The following is a 16,663-nucleotide window of genomic DNA, read 5'->3' on the forward strand; positions in this document are numbered from 1 at the left end:
CTCGAGAATTGGGAGTTCCTATCGTAATGCATGACTACTTAACAGGTGGATTCACTGCAAATACTAGCTTGGCTCATTATTGCCGAGATAATGGTCTACTTCTTCACATTCACCGTGCAATGCATGCCGTTATTGATAGACAGAAGAATCATGGTATGCACTTCCGTGTACTAGCTAAAGCGTTACGTCTGTCTGGTGGAGACCATATTCACGCTGGTACCGTAGTAGGTAAACTTGAAGGGGAAAGAGACATCACTTTAGGCTTTGTTGATTTACTACGTGATGATTTTGTTGAAAAAGATCGAAGCCGCGGTATTTATTTCACTCAAGATTGGGTCTCTTTACCAGGTGTTCTGCCAGTGGCTTCCGGTGGTATTCACGTTTGGCATATGCCTGCTCTAACCGAGATTTTTGGAGATGATTCTGTACTACAATTCGGCGGAGGAACTTTGGGGCACCCTTGGGGTAATGCACCAGGTGCCGTAGCTAACCGAGTAGCTCTAGAAGCATGTGTACAAGCTCGTAATGAGGGACGTGATCTTGCTCGTGAGGGTAATGAAATTATCCGTGAGGCTAGTAAATGGAGTCCTGAACTAGCTGCTGCTTGTGAAGTATGGAAGGCGATCAAATTCGAATTTGAGGCAGTAGATACTTTGTAATCCAGTAATTACTCTTCGTTCTTTTAATTGACTTTCAATTAAACAAAACTCGGCCCAATCTTTTACTAAAAGGATTGAGCCGAATACAATACAAAGATACTATTGTATATCTTTTTGCTAGATATACAAAATTCAAAATTGAAATAAAAATCTAAGACGAAACAACGTAAACATTTTTTTTGTTGTGCCGGATCCGCAATTAAGCCTATGGATCCTTAGAATTGGTGTAGTCGTTTAATATATTATATCCCGTAGCGTCGTTTCAGATCATGGATCGAGCCAAGTATCACAACTTCTTCTACCCATCCTGTATATTGTCCTTTTTGTTCTGTCTTGGAATACAAATTTTTTAGTAAACGAGATTTTACGAAAAAAGTTCTTCATATTCATAGGGAGAACAACGATTTTTTTTTATGTGAATTTGATATAACAGGTGAGAAACCGCTATTGTTGCAGCTGAACGTGAACAAGTTAGCTTTGACCATGAATACCTATTTTTAAAGGGCTCTAGACTTACCCTGAAAATGCCTATTTTTAAAGGGCTCTAGGCTTACCCTGAAAATGCCTATTTTTAAAGGGCTCTCTATATTGGGAGTGTTTCACGACTAAGGTTCAAATATTTTAAGGCTCTCTATATTGGGAGTGTTTCATAACTTAGGTTCAAATAATTTTCCATAAGTTTAAATACATCTAGTATAAGCCTCAAAACTTAATACATATATATTTTATTTATGTCCGATAGAATCTTGAAATTTTAAAATTTATAATATTTACGAACCCGTTAAACATATGGAGGTCAAAACATAAGTTTAGTTCTAAACTTTCAAATTTGTATTTAAAAGATTCTTGCAATTTAAAAAGTGTATAATAGGTTTTAAACTTCCAATTTTATGTCTAATAAGTTTTTAATTTTTTAATATGGTGTGAAAATATTATTTACATATTTGAATTTTTTCAACCATAAATAAGACTGATTGAACTATTTTACGGTTTCCTTTCTTGTTTCTTTCAAAGGTAAATTCAGTTATTGTTCGTTTATTCTTTTCACTGTAAACAAGATTATTGTGTTCTTGGTTCTTTCTCCTTCACGGCTGCAAAGTAAAGACTCATAGATTAATAATAGCTTACAAACTTCACTCATTCACTCTAGGCTCTTTCTCCTCCAAGGCTGCAAAGTAAAGACTCATAGATTAATAATACTGTACGAACTTCACTCATTCACCTTGAGCCTGATTGAACATATATATTCTTTCAATTTATTCACCTTGAACCGTTCGAACACATATATTCTTTCAATTTAAACTGAGTCTCACGGTCAATTCTTTTTAATCACCCTTCCCTAGGGAAAACATGCTTACAATTAAGTTTTATATCTAATAAAAACTTTGATAATTACGTAATGAATTTAAAATTTAAACGACAAGTTACCTTGATAATAACGTAATAAAAACTATGGCATCCAAAAGTAAATATAAACTACAAATTACCTTGATAATAACGTAATGAATTTAAAATTTAGAATAGGGTAGTGGGCCCAATTGCAAGGCAAATGGACTTTTGCTTTTGGGCCATCAAATTTGTCGGCCCATTAAGATTCTTCAAGTTCCCACATCGCCCAAGTCAGGAAGTAGGACACGAGTTCAAGGTATAAAGGGGTGTCTCGTAGAGTTGAGGATGGCACGGAGCCGGGCGGTGGACACAGAGCGAACTATTCTTTCGCCTTTTACTAAAGAATACCGTGTGCACGCCGCGCGCACCGGCATACGCCTATTTTTGGAGGAGTTTCTCTTTGTTGAGAAATTCCAACAATCCAGACTAAATTCTTACCTTTTTTGTTGCTTCTATACATGACCGGACTCCATAGTGTACAGACACTTCGAGAGCCTTTAGCATGTCACTTAGTGTATAGGGCATAACAGTTGAATGTGAGCCTTTAGCATATCTCTTAGTGTAGGGCATAACAGTTGAATGTCTAGTTGAGGATGTTCCATGATGCCATCTCAAAATTCAATCTTGATCTATGAGTCTGGACTTTTTGGATATCCATCAATTCAGGTACTCTTTGATATCCATCAATTTAGGTACTATTGATATCAATTTAGGTACTATTGAGATTGAAGCCCACGTGTTCAATCGACTCATTTATGCATATTATGTTGGAGCATAATCCTATATTTCAACCTCCAACTCAAGGGACTGAACCGTGCCCCCAAACACATTCCCTAAGAAAAACGCTAAGAACACACGTCTTGTAACGTTCGCCCACATCTTAATACACACATGCGGGAGGAGGTAGCTCACTTAAACCATGAAGCCCAAGGATAGTGGAGAATCAATATCATGTCTCCCTATTGTTTATTTTAAGTTACTTTTGGTTTGGTAGAAGTGGACATCATTTTGATGATGAGCTATACACCGACGTGAAACGTTCGTCTGGTGTTCGATAGACGTTAAATTTGACGAGTTTCAATCTTTTGTTTATACAAATCTCACAATGTAATCACGAGTTTTGAGGTTATGGTCTAGGCTCCACCTAACCCTAATCAAGCTTGTCTTTGACAAAGCACACTCTTAATTATACTTGCTTACACCTTAGCCCAATTTTGTTCACTATTCTTAATATGTTAGATGATGCATCATGTCACTTATCTTTCTTGATCCTCACTTGGTTCGATAGGCACCACTCTTGTATTGTCTTCTATTTGTCTGCACGTGAGAGTCATAACTTACTCTTTTCTTTAAACGATTGCGACATTTAACTTAACTTTGACACTAATTAAAGTGAGGTATGCATGTCATTTATGGTTATTAAACGACCATACATCATCTTTTCTCAACCAGCGTTAAGGAAGATGACTAACACAGGGAGTGGTGGCTACATTTCATTCTCAAATGCCGGAGAAGAAAAAGCCAGATGGAGCGCATGGCTAAAATGTCTATATATATATATATATATATATATATATAATACTTGGCGTATAATAATATATACATACAAATGAATGTATCAATAAGGCATTGTAGTATAAACATATAAATGAATACATTAACTATTTTTAAAATAATCTATTAAAATCTGGCTCTATTGTTCTATTTGCTATTTTGGTCAATATTAGATAATTTTATTGAAAATTATTCAGTTTTTGTGTTTTCTAAAAGTTTGGGAGCTTCCCTCAATAAATTTTATTGAACATATATTAATTTGATATAGTAATATGTGATTAATTTAAATTCTAGAATAAGTGTAATTGGCAAATGGACTTTTGGTTTGGGCCTTCAAAGTGGTCGGCCCATTAAGAATCTTCAAGTTCCCACATCGGCGAAGTCAGAAATTGGTACACGAGCTTGAGGTATAAAATGGTATCTCGTGGCTTCGTATGAGACACGGAGCCGGGCGGTGAACACAGAGCGAACTATTCTTTCGCCTTTTACTAAAGAATACCGTGTGCACGCCGCGCTCACCGGCATACGCCTATTTTTGGAGGGGTTTCTTTTCAGTAAGATACTCCCACAACTCAGTTCAATTTTTTCCCTTTATTTTTTTAAATTTAAAGTTGGTTTTAATTGTTCAATGCTGACATTTAAATTGTTCTCTAAATGTCAGACATCTTATTTTTACGTTTTTATCATTTTCTGTTAAATAGATCCAATTTCTATTAGATTCTCTTTATTTGTTGAATCCGGAATCCTGACCCTGTTATGTATTATGTTCGATTCAAGGATTATATATATATATATATTTATATTTATATATATATCTAAAATTGGATGTGTTCTTTTTTATATTTAATATATTTGATATATCAAATATTAATTTTAACATTTTAAAATTTTATTTCAATTAAATTTAACAATACCATCTAATAGATTTTAAGAACCAATAAAATAAATTTATCAATTTCTATTCCTTAATTTGTAAGGTTCTATAGAACCAGTTACAGAGTTAACTCTATAGACATAACTCTCTATAGTTATGTTAACTCTTTAACTCTTATAGCACCTATGTAACATAGAGTTAATGTTACAGAGTTAGTTTGTCTGTGACATTAACATAGAACTACATAGAACCAGTTACTACATAGAACTCGTTGAATTTATTTTTGAATTTATTAATATAATCATTCCATGCAAGTGATCGTTTATCATTTATGATTGTTCGTAAATACGGTTAGGTATTAAGTCAAAAATCCGTTTTACTTATGTAATTATATCTTTCACCTTAAATATCAATTCCCTAATATGAAAATCAGTACCTAACAAAACTACTAGGTGCATAATAATATTAATAACCTCTAATAAATTTTATTGAACATTATTAATTTGATAATAATAACGCGATTAATTTAAATTTTAGAATAAGTGTAATAGGCGAATGGACTTTTGTTTTGGGCCTTCAAAGTGGTCGGCCCATAAGATTCTTCAAGTTCCCACATCGGCCAAGTCAGAAATTGGGATACGAGCTTCAGCTATAAAGGGGTATCTCGTGGCAACGTCATAGTCACGGAGCCGGGCGGTAAGCACAAAGCGAACTATTCTTTCGCCTTTTACTAAAGAATACCGTGTGCTTGCCGCACTCACCGGCATACGCCTATTTTTGGAGTAGTTTCTTTTTATTTAGAAACTTCCATAACTCCCAACCCAATGATTCTATTTTGTTCTTATTATCATCATTTGTAAAATAAATGAATTTTATATTTTCATTTTTCTTTTTAAAGTATCTTAAGACTAAAGTTTCAGTCTTTATCAATTACTATTTATCTAATAATCTAAGGCTATATTATAATTTTATTGTTTAAAGTGAAATATTTTAAAAAAATAAAAATAAAAATAAGAATAATATATATAAATGAATAAAATTTAAATGGAGAAAATGTAAACTAAAGATTCACAAACTAGACTAATACATGCTATTCGGTTCAGAGAGTTAGATGCTTTCGGCTATCTTGTTATCTAGGGTGCAGTACTCCACCGCTTCGCCTAGCAGCACGACGTTTGTATTGCTCTCCCACAACCTCGTTTTTACAGTTTAGGTTTCTCCCATTTTGCCCGCCGCTACTACAAGAAATGCTTTTGTTTTCTTTTCCTCTCTATTAAAGTTGTAATGCATAAAAGATCCGAAAAAGACAAGACATACATAATGTAGAAAATACCAAAAATCATCTCCATTTGACATAACTTCGGTAAATCACTTGAGCTGAGCTCTGATACATTTTTTTTTTTTTGTCATGAGCTAGATTATGAGCTATTGCACCTCCATAAAAAAAAGAACCAAACGATGCAAAAAAAAAAGTTAAGTTTGAAGTGCGATATAAATTGAATATTTCTTTTTTGAAACTATAAAAAGACTGAAATTTATAATAAATATTAAAAAAATGTGAAATATTTAATTCATTAATTTAAATATTTTTTAAAAGAAATATTCATTAAAATGTAACAGGCTAATAAAAATGTTAAATAGGAACTTCTTGATTTCTTAATTTATTTTTACATCTGTAGATTAACAAAAATGTAAGAAATAAATTGAAAAAAAAAAAAGAGTATATATTGTAACCAAATTCTCTCATTTAAACTTTTTTTTTTTAATTTAAAAAAACAATTTTCTTATTTAAACCTTTTTTTAAAATAAAGGAAAACTTAAAGCTGATCAAAGCTCAAACCGACGTCGTTTATGACGCTCGTCTTGCCATTTCTCCCCCTTCTCACTTTCACTGTGGATTTGTCTTGTTGAAGAAGAAATTTGAGAAACCCTTGCTTCTTCATTTCTGACCCATTTGTTCACCAAAGATCTTGTGCTTTCTCCCAATTTGAGGTTAGATCCACTTGGACTAAAGATTTATTTCTTATTTTTTCGTTTCTCCACCAGAAATTGTGTGGATTTACTTGTAAAGTTTGTGGGATTTTCATACAGAACTTGCGAAGATGACCCAAGACGCCGAGATGAAAGAGATTCCTGCTCCATTGTCATCTTCTACCTCTTCAACTTCCCCCTCAACTCTGCAGCGTAATGTTTTTTCTACCCATACTCTCAATCTTGCTTCTGGCTTTGTTTGTTTGAATGCGAATCTTTACTGGCGTTTAAGGTTTTGGGACAGCTTTCGAGAATTTGTGTTATATTTTTAGTCTTTAGGGCTGTATTCAATCCTTAAGAGTTCTTGGTTTTGAAATTTATTCGTGATTTCTTTCAATCAGATTTGAAAGAGATTGTGTCGCTTATTGAGACTGGTGCCTATGCCCGGGAAGTTCGGCGTATTGTTCGTGCCATTCGTCTGACTATGGCGCTGAGGCGGAAGTTGAAGGCTTCTGTTCTTTCTCAATTTCTGAATCTTGTTCTTCCGTCAGGGTCCGAGGTGTACTCTATGTTATCGTCCTTTCTTCCCAAGGTACTTAGAAATTCTTTGGAAATATTGATTTTCATCCGAATAATGCAATTTTAGTTTTGTTATTGGTTACGGAGTGGGTTTGGTTAGTGTAAAGGTTTCGTCCTGGTGCTAGTGTTCTGAGCATTAAATTTTTTGTATAATTTCTTAGGAGGAAGACTGTGAAATGGGTGTTGACTCGGGAACGCAAGCACCTACCAAACACCCCTTGCCCGAGATAGAGATATTTTGCTACTTGATTGTGCTAATCTTTTTGATTGATCAGAAGAAATATGACGATGTAAGCCATAAGGATTTATGCAAAGGAATTATTGTTTTTCTTATTTTGTCCGGTTGTCCTGAGCGCTTCCTTGATATTTTCAGGCTAAGGCTTGTGCTTCAGCAAGCATTGCACGGCTTAAGAACCTAAATAGGAGAACAGTCGACGTGTTGGCTTCCAGGCTCTACTTCTATTACTCCCTCAGCTACGAACTCAACGGTGATCTAGCTGAAATAAGGGGGTGAGTTTATCAACTAAGATTGTAATTGGTTTATTATAGTTGACTTTATGCATCTGTATGATTCTAATTCAGAGAATACAAATGAGGTTGAGTTTGAAACTGTATGGATTTCTTTATTGAACGTAGATATTCGTCTAATAACATAAAAAACTTTGATTTACAGCAACCTCCTAGCCTTGCATCGCATTGCAACCTTGCGCCATGATGAATTGGGTCAGGTAGTTCTTTATATCTTTGCAGTGCATACTACCATGACTGTATTATGGTACCTTAATGTGTGGACAACAATGTTATGTAGGAAACCCTCCTTAACCTACTACTTCGCAATTACCTCCACTATAACCTTTATGATCAAGCAGAGAAGTTGAGGTCCAAGGCACCACGATTTGAAGCTCACTCGAATCAGCAGGCAAGTTTGAAGTGCTCTAGTCTTTAATTTTTATGTTATCTTTTTCTTTATTCCAAGTAAATAAGTACCTGTGGACTTAAAAATCTTTTCATCAGATCTTAGGCAGCATTCTTTTCTGTAGAAATGCTGGTAACAATGTAACTTGTCTACTATTTAAATAGATTAGGCAATTTAATTTTGAAATTGCTAGTTAGAGTGCTTTGCTATATGCTTCTTAAATTTTAGATAATATAGCAGTTTTGTAGAATATTAATAATTAGGAATCAAGAGTCATATTTTGAAATTTTTTGTGATATTTTGCTGGGTTAGATTTCCTCATTTTTTTTAGAATTAGAATTTAAGTTGTAAGCTACATATAGCATAATGATTCGTTATTACAGTTCTGTAGGTACCTGTTTTACCTCGGCAAGATCAGGACCATTCAACTGGAGTATACCGATGCAAAGGAGTCGCTTCTGCAAGCTGCTAGGAAAGCACCTATTGCAGCACTTGGTTTTCGAGTGCAGTGTAACAAATGGGCAATCATTGTTCGCTTGTTGCTGGGAGAAATCCCCGAGAGGACTGTTTTCATGCAGAAAGGCATGGAAACAGCTCTGAGGCCATACTTTGAACTTACAAATGTAAGTTTTATTGGTCAAATTTGTACTTTCCAGTTATTTCTTCCATGAAAAGTTCAAAGTTTGTGATGCATCATTTCTTTTTACTTGTTACAAAAATGCAATTGAAAAGTTGTTTTCTTCTTACAAAGGTGTAGTTTTGGTAGGCTCTGGTGATCAACGTACCTCGTAGGAAGAGGTTGAGGGATGCGGGGAATCTTGTGCTATCGATGTGTAGGGGAGTCCTGTTAGTGGGACACATGTTAGTTACTCATATTTGTGACTACGTGAATAGGTAGTTATATATATAGATAGATGGAGAACATAGAGTTATCCTTGAACAAGTATGGTTTTGGTCTGAATTTTCTGAAGTTCGATGTCAAGCCAAGATAATGGTTGTATAAACTGCACTCTTTTATTAAGAACGCTGTTCTTTTCAGGCTGTGAGGATTGGTGACTTGGAGCTTTTCAGAACCGTTGCAGAGAAGTTCTCTAGTACTTTCAGCTCAGATCGAACCAACAATTTGATCGTGAGGCTGCGACATAATGTCATAAGGACTGGGCTTCGCAACATTAGCATTTCGTATTCACGTATTTCTCTGGCTGATGTTGCTAAAAAGCTGAGATTGGACTCTGCAAATCCTGTTGCTGATGCTGAGAGTATTGTCTCCAAGGCAATCCGAGATGGAGCAATCGATGCAACAGTCGATCATGCGAATGGATGGATGGTATCGAAGGAGACCGGCGATATCTACTCAACAAATGATCCTCAAATTGCTTTCAACTCAAGGATTGCATTTTGCCTGAATATGCATAACGAGGCAGTTCGTGCTCTTCGGTTCCCGCCAAACTCGCACAAAGAGAAAGAAAGTGCAGAGAAAAGGAGAGAAAGACAACAGCAGGAGCAAGAACTTGCAAAGCACATTGCTGAGGAGGATGATGACGACTTCTAGCTTATTGAATTTGGGAGAGACGGTATGAATCAATCTTTTGGTGCATTAGTGAAGTAAAATACAATTTTATTCAGAATTATTCTATGCGTTGGTTCAGATTTTCTTTTATCATCAAATGTTCTTGTCTGTGATGGCGGCTACAACTCTTTTATTTGTGGAATGTTCTTGAGATGCCCATCTTATAATGAATTACGCTTCTAAATTGTTACTCAAGCTTTGGGATTGCATTCTCATGTGCAACCTCAAAATTTGCTGGGAAGAAGATTGTTGTTGCTATTTGATTTTACTTTTACTTTTACTTTCAATGGATGGTTTTTTTTTTTTTTTTTTTTTTAAATATTCATATCAAATTTGAATTTAATGTTAGCTTTTATAAAAAAAGATTTTTCGATTTGCGATTTAATTATTAATCCACAATAAGTATTTTTTTGATTATCTAATCTCCCAAAACTCTTGGAATGAAAGATTTTAAGAATATATATTGAAATTGTGTTAATTTTAAGTTTAAATGAATAAATGTGTTGAATATTTTAACATTTACCTTTTTAAAAACAAAGATTAAAATAAATGATTGAATAATTTGAGTTCATTATTTAAGAGTTATTTGTTAACAAAATAATAATAATAATAATAATAATAATAATAGAAAAAATAAGTTGAACCTAAAAGCATGGTTCCACCTGATTCAACCTAATCCAATTTAATAAAATTCTTAAATTTCAATGGTGCCAACATTAAAAAATTTGAAAATTTTTATTTATGAAAACTAAAATAAGCAAAATGACAAATCCTACACAACAAATTACTTTACTAAGTATAATTAAACAAATAACAACTCGACTAGCATCGATTTAAAGAGTTAGCAGGAAACAGTCATTGACAAAAGCATTGCAGAATTCAAATTTGCATTTAAAGTAACAACAAAACTTGAATGATTCCTCCAAAGTGAGTACTTGATGATAACATATAAAGAACTTAGTGTACTTAATATCAAGTTACATTGCCAAAGTAACTCCTTGCTTCTCTGATTACTCACCAAAAACTGCCTTCTAAGCCACCAGGGTGCTGGCCGTTGTGGATTCACTGTCAAATTTTTTTTGACAAAGCTTAGCATGCAGCAATGAAATAAGCATCAGCAAAATGATTACAAACAACCAAATTCTAAAATCTGAGACCCTCGAACCATCCTAATTATTAATGGTAAGAATATGAGAAATTTGGAGATTCACTCTCATCCTTCATATGCAATTTTTCTCATTTTACAGTTGTCCCTTTCCCGAATTCGACAGGTAATGTAAAAGCTATTGATTAGCAGCATGCGAGAGTATGAACTTAATCTAACCTATGATGCAACATTTCCATGCAAAAGTGAAAACAGTAAATAAGTCATGTTCTTCTGAACCTCAAAATACTTACTACTTCCAAACAGGGGGAAGCTTCTTTGTCTTCTTGTAATACCGGGCCAGGCGATGGATCCTGCTCTCCACCAAAATCAACCTGAACTTGGAATCCTTGTCCTTCCTGTTTCTCTCCAAATGCTTCCTGATTGAAACAGCTTTCTTGATGAGATGGTAAAGATCCTCCGGGATTTCAGGAGCTAGCCCTGAGAAAAGGAAGAATAAATGGTAATAAAAATCACATAATCATTCTGATGAAAGTACAAATGAGAAAAAATTCAGTGGATGTGGTAGATGGGGCTCACCATGAGCCTTCAATATGCGCAAAATCTTGCTCCCAGTTACACTTTTCACCTGAGCAATCCCGTGAGAATCACGAAGAATAACACCAATTTGAGATGGTGTCAAACCCTTCTTGGCAAATTTGCAAATGTTCTCGGCAACCTGAATGGTATAGAAAAGACATCAACTTCTACAAATTGTACAAAGGTTAACCACCCTTCAATTATAATGATCCATTTAAAATGACATTGAAGGGAAGAAATTGATAATTCTTTTGGATATTAAAGAGAACAACCATCAGATTTGGCACTCAAATGGGACTAAAAAATATGTCACCATTCTCTTTTCCAATCACACAGGCAATCTTTGAACAAAAACTATCTTCGTGATCACATAATAAGAACCTAGGGCATTGTCCTGCTAAAAAATGAACGATCACAAACCTGAATCCTCATAAAACCATTGAAAGCCTTTTATTTGTCTACACGTTCAATTGGCAATGCCGTCCTCGGTATTAATTCATGATTGAACAGCTCTAACACCGTGAAATTATATAGAATCTACATTTGATCACACATTTCGATTCCATAGTTTTCTATTTCTAACCAATTAGAATGTTCAAAGTCCAAACCAAAAAAATCAATTTACAGAAGTTAGGCGAGGAATTCTCACATCCTGAGAAGAGATCTTCAACCAACTCGGTGGCGTCCTCTTGTAAGGCAGTGCCGAAGCTGAAATACCCTTACTACAAATGCAAATAAGCAAAATAAAGAAAAACCATCCGAAACTTCTAAACAGGTATTTCGACAAAGCTTAAAAGAAAGATTTCTTCACTGAAAGTAAAGACGAACCCTCGACTGTGCATACGACCCATGGCGACGGCTCGTGGAGAAGAAGACGGCTTCCGATCCTTGTTCGCCTGCTCCTATGGGTGAAACACTTGCAATCAATGGCGGCTTTTAGGGTTTTGATTTTAGAAATTTGCTGTGCTATTGGGCTGGGCCTCTGGGCCAGCCCGGTCCATAGACCTCACATACTAATATATACACATGTATTTTACATTTTCATTGTTGTTGTTATATAAATTAAGTAGTAATTATTTGTTTGATTTTTCTATGTAAGGGAGGAGGGGGCAAGGCTAGGGTTGGGGTCGGAGAATGTAATTCCGGTCTGAAACACTCCACGTCCAAGATTTAGATTAGGATTCGAAATCCAAATTTGGCATTTGATGGCCGACATTCCTAGCAACATGGCCACATTACCTCCCTATTGATTTTTAAGAGTGAAGATCATCCCTGCAGACTAACACGAGTTCTTCTAGCATGTTCCAAGTAAAGCACGATTGCTGAGTCACCAAAAAGGAAGGTGTACCTTGTTGTTATAGATAGTAATTGTCATTTCTTATCATTAAGATCGCTCTCATTCGAATGTAGCCTCGGTTCATTCATATATCTCTCTTTTACTCGGGCATCACACGGGCCCTCTACGAGATCTCGACTTCGTGGGTTAAATAGACCTCTAAACACGATTAAACACAAAAATACTCAGTAACTAACTCCACTTGAGAGGCTGAAGCTACACTCCTACTTAATTTTATGATAAGTAGGAGTCGAATTATTTTGGACCAATCTGAAATTTTAGATGGGTGACACTAGTAATTCAAATAGAATTCAGAATCCAACCTTCAATTTTCAAGTGGGTTGGATTGGGTTGTCGAATTATTATTTGTAATTATTTTAAAAATCCTATTTATCTCCTGTACATATTAAATTAATAATTAAAATCTCATAAAACTCAGATATAAAATCTTAATAAGTCGACCCATCACTAATATCGGTTATACAAAAATAATTTTTACAATAATTTTAAAAATAGAGATTAATTTAATTAGGTTCTCACGTCATATAAACTTCACTATCCAGTAACCTAGGTTTGAATGAACTCGTATAATTTAATGTGTTTTTTCCGAACATCGGTTCAAATAATTAAAACATCATAACATTAACTAAAAAAGAAAACGTTAAATGATTATTAACTACTATAACATAAACATAAATATAATAACCAAAAAAACCATTAAAACCGTAAAAATATAATTCAATGGCCATTTCTTAAAAATGTCAACTCAATTACGTGTAAAAACTTATCCTAATTTTTTTTTTCCATTAATTAATTTTTGGTAGTTGGATTTCCGATTAAGAAAATCAAATATTCTCAATTAAATGGACCTTAACCATATAAATCAATTGAAAATGGCCCTAAATTCAATTGAACTCACAAAAATTAAGTTAAAAAAAAAAAAGTTTGATACAAATCCGAACTTGACTTTTGTGATATTTAAATTTAATATGATGGGATGTTAAACATCAATTATAATATACATATTTATTTTATAAATAATATAAAATATTATTGATAACAAAATTAATTAGATTATTGATGCCTAAGTCTTAATTAGCCACATATTTATTTTAATTTTTAGCCACACCATATTTCTCAAAATAAATAAATAAATAAATAAAACATTAAGCTATGCAATTATTTGTTACTATTTTAAAAATTCTATATTCCTTAACTAAATTATTTTTCTTTTATATTTTTAATCCATCTGTATATATATATATAAATACCATCAATCTAATTCAATTTTTTCTTGGAAAGAGAAAAAAACATAAAATTATAGTTAACTATAATTATGTTTCTATTTTTTCTATACAAATATATTTTAAAAAAATTACAACACAATTTTTTTAATATAACATATAATTATCTGTAAATATGAGTGTATATTGATTATTGCATATTATTATTGTTGAGCTGTTATTGTCAATAATGTTAATTTAAATAACTTGATAGTATTATAAAAATAAATTTGATTATAGAAAAATATTAATTAAAATAAATTGAAAGATGATCGGTACTCAATATCTAATCCACTTTTATCGGTTATTTTTTTATTTTTTTTTTATATTTTTCATTCTTTGTATATATATATTTATTTTTAATTAAAAAATTAATTTTCTTTATTTTTCTAAAACTAGAACACAAATTATTAGTAATGTTGATTTTTTAGTAAACATTTATTATTAATTACTCAGTTTGATAATATAAGATATATTATTCATAAAAATTCAGTAATAAACTAAAATCTAATTGCTTCAAATTATGTTAATATAAATAAACAAATTAATGACAATTAATTATTTAAAAGTAAATCAATGCAATTTTGATAATTAATTTTAAAAAGTTATTATTTATATGACCTTTATATAATACAAATAAGCAATTAATTGTTAGAATAGTAAATATATATGTTGAATAAATCAATAAATGTAATTATCATGTATTTGCTTGAAAAAACTGAACTCTTTGTAACAAATTTTCTTTTGGTGTGCCCCACGATAATGTTGATCAATTTTAAAATTGAAAAAGACTAATATATATATATATATATATATATATATATATAAGCGATAAATTTGACAAAATAATAATAATAATAATAATAATATTTTAAAACTTAATTTTTTAGTTAGAGATTTAAAAGTTGACTTTCAAAATTTCCCGTTTATTATTAATATAATTATATTAATCCTCAATCCATCTGTAATAAATCAGTATAAATTAATTTCTAAATTTGTTTTAATTAAGTACAGTACTGTTTTGAAGCTACATGTAGTACCAACTAGTTAACGAGTACCGTACACGTTTGAATGTTCAACGTACGGTTAATAATTTAGGTATTAAATATATTTAATGATTTTGTTAATTATATATTAAAATATTAATTGATCTTATCCTTGCGATTTTTGAAGATGTTGGTTGAACACGATGAACAGATATTATTTAGATTGATGTCAAATCAAATTTAGTAACCAATAAAAATAAATTAAGCTATTTTTATTAAATGACTTGTTCTATATTAGAAAGATGTTATTCTTAATGTGTTGGAGATTGTCTACCCGACGTGGCATCCATTTACTGCTCAACCTAACTTAGCCATTAAGATATTAGCTTTAATTTTTTTTATAATATAAATCATTGTATTATATCGTATGAAAGTTATGTCGTTTACATATGAAAGAAGTGTGTACACACGTGTAAGATCTCACACTGATTGAAGAAGGGAACACACATTTCTTATAAAAGTGTGAAAATCTATCCCTAGTAGACACGTTTCAAAACTGCGAGGCTGATGACAATATGTAACGAGCCAAAACGAACAATAATTGTTAACAGTGATGTGAATGTTTGATTAATCCACCACACCTAAATGGTGTGAAAGTTATCTTATTTATAATAAAATGAATTACAAGGATATGGAAATAGTAATAAATGGAAATAACAATAAATGGAAAGATACGTATGATAATAAGACAAATATTAGATATTTGACTTATAATAAAATATCAAATATATATGGTAAACTATAATTTATTACTAAATATCCTTAACAAGTGAGCTTGGGCTATTACAATTAGTATTGGAGCCAGACACAAAGCGTTGTGCCAGCAATGATGCTAGGCTCCAATGAGGGTGGATTGTGATATCCCACATCGGTTGGAGAGGGAACATACATCTTTTATAAAAGTGTGAAAACCTCAATCTGTAGACGCATTTTAAAACCGTGAAATTGACGGCAATATGTAACAGGCCAAAACGAACAATATCTATTAGCAGTGGGCTTGAATTATTACACAGCGAGCCCGAGAGTTTAAGAAAGTGGTACGACACTAGTGGGTTATGTGTGTACAAAAGTGGTACATATCCCGAGTGTAAGAAAGAAGTGTACGTTGTCTAAAGTCATGATTTTAATGTCACACTAAGAATGTGATTGCATTTTTCAAACTTACTAGTAAAGACAGTAACAGATTATTTCATAATTATTCTACAATTGATTAATCGGGCATGGACCTATATTAGATTTTAGCTTCTATATCATGTTCATATTTTAATATTTTTCGTTAAGAAGTTTTCATGCATTGATTAAGATTGAAATCTATACTTTTAGATGTTAAATTTTAAAGATTTTTCTTGGATCGGTAATAATTGCATTAAAAATTTAAGTGGTCGCTTATAATATATTTATAAACTATAAAACTTAATTTAATATAAACTATTATGGAAAGTATAATATAAATTAAAAAATTAATAAAAATAAACATTAGCTCAAATTATTTAATTTACTAAATTAAAATTTTAAAAAAATTAGAACATGCCAAACATAAGTTCAATTCACCGACTCCTTTCATATAGGGCAAAGGTCAAAATGGTCATAATCGCATTTGTTGTAAATTACAGAAATTAAATGCATTTTTTGAACGAAAATTTACAGACAAAAATAAATAAATATAAGGAAAAAAAAATGTTTAGGTAACTGAACCTAGACTGGCACCGTACAACAGAAATAAATTTCCAAACAATTTCCAAAAATGAAAAAGGAAAAAAAATTTAAAAAAATAAAATTCTTTCTTCGTCCATTCGTACGGC

The 16,663-nt window shown here is 32.3% G+C and overlaps 3 protein-coding genes and 3 non-coding genes across 6 annotated transcripts in view; 5 read left to right on the top strand and 1 right to left on the bottom strand.

Moving 5' to 3' along the window:
* LOC111494870 (ribulose bisphosphate carboxylase large chain-like) overlaps positions 1-748 on the top strand; it is a 1,418-nt gene extending 670 nt beyond the window's left edge. The window contains exon 2 of the mRNA XM_023144859.1: positions 7-748. Coding sequence (XP_023000627.1) covers positions 7-659 — 653 coding nt within the window. The 3' untranslated portion in view covers positions 660-748. The remainder of the gene's footprint in view (positions 1-6) is intronic.
* A 1,594-nt stretch (positions 749-2,342) lies between these two features.
* On the top strand, positions 2,343-2,460 carry LOC111494905. Its single transcript, XR_002720260.1, has one exon. It is a non-coding gene; the product is annotated as a U5 spliceosomal RNA (small nuclear RNA).
* A 1,587-nt stretch (positions 2,461-4,047) lies between these two features.
* On the top strand, positions 4,048-4,163 carry LOC111494906. Its single transcript, XR_002720261.1, has one exon. It is a non-coding gene; the product is annotated as a U5 spliceosomal RNA (small nuclear RNA).
* Positions 4,164-5,163: 1,000 nt separating this feature from the next.
* Positions 5,164-5,282, top strand: LOC111494904. The gene has a single exon (XR_002720259.1). It is a non-coding gene; the product is annotated as a U5 spliceosomal RNA (small nuclear RNA).
* Positions 5,283-6,311: 1,029 nt separating this feature from the next.
* On the top strand, positions 6,312-9,753 carry LOC111494503 (probable 26S proteasome non-ATPase regulatory subunit 3). The gene is made up of 9 exons (XM_023144444.1): positions 6,312-6,468; positions 6,568-6,660; positions 6,849-7,039; positions 7,188-7,316; positions 7,400-7,536; positions 7,700-7,754; positions 7,835-7,945; positions 8,326-8,565; positions 8,982-9,753. The coding sequence occupies exons 2-9, from the start codon at positions 6,579-6,581 to the stop codon at positions 9,492-9,494; spliced, it is 1,458 nt and encodes a 485-aa protein (XP_023000212.1). The 5' UTR covers positions 6,312-6,468; positions 6,568-6,578; the 3' UTR covers positions 9,495-9,753.
* Positions 9,754-10,370: 617 nt separating this feature from the next.
* LOC111494715 (40S ribosomal protein S13-like) lies at positions 10,371-12,135 on the bottom strand. Its single transcript, XM_023144681.1, has 5 exons — positions 12,025-12,135; positions 11,846-11,918; positions 11,197-11,335; positions 10,911-11,097; positions 10,371-10,577 (listed from the first exon to the last, which is right to left on the bottom strand). Exons 1-5 carry the CDS (start codon positions 12,045-12,047, stop codon positions 10,544-10,546), a joined length of 456 nt encoding a protein of 151 aa, XP_023000449.1. The 5' UTR covers positions 12,048-12,135; the 3' UTR covers positions 10,371-10,543.
* Between the last annotated feature and the right edge of the window lie 4,528 nt (positions 12,136-16,663).

The sequence above is a fragment of the Cucurbita maxima genome, unplaced genomic scaffold (genome assembly GCF_002738345.1).
Source record: "Cucurbita maxima cultivar Rimu unplaced genomic scaffold, Cmax_1.0 Cma_Scf00020, whole genome shotgun sequence".
NCBI classification, from domain to species: domain Eukaryota; kingdom Viridiplantae; phylum Streptophyta; class Magnoliopsida; order Cucurbitales; family Cucurbitaceae; genus Cucurbita; species Cucurbita maxima.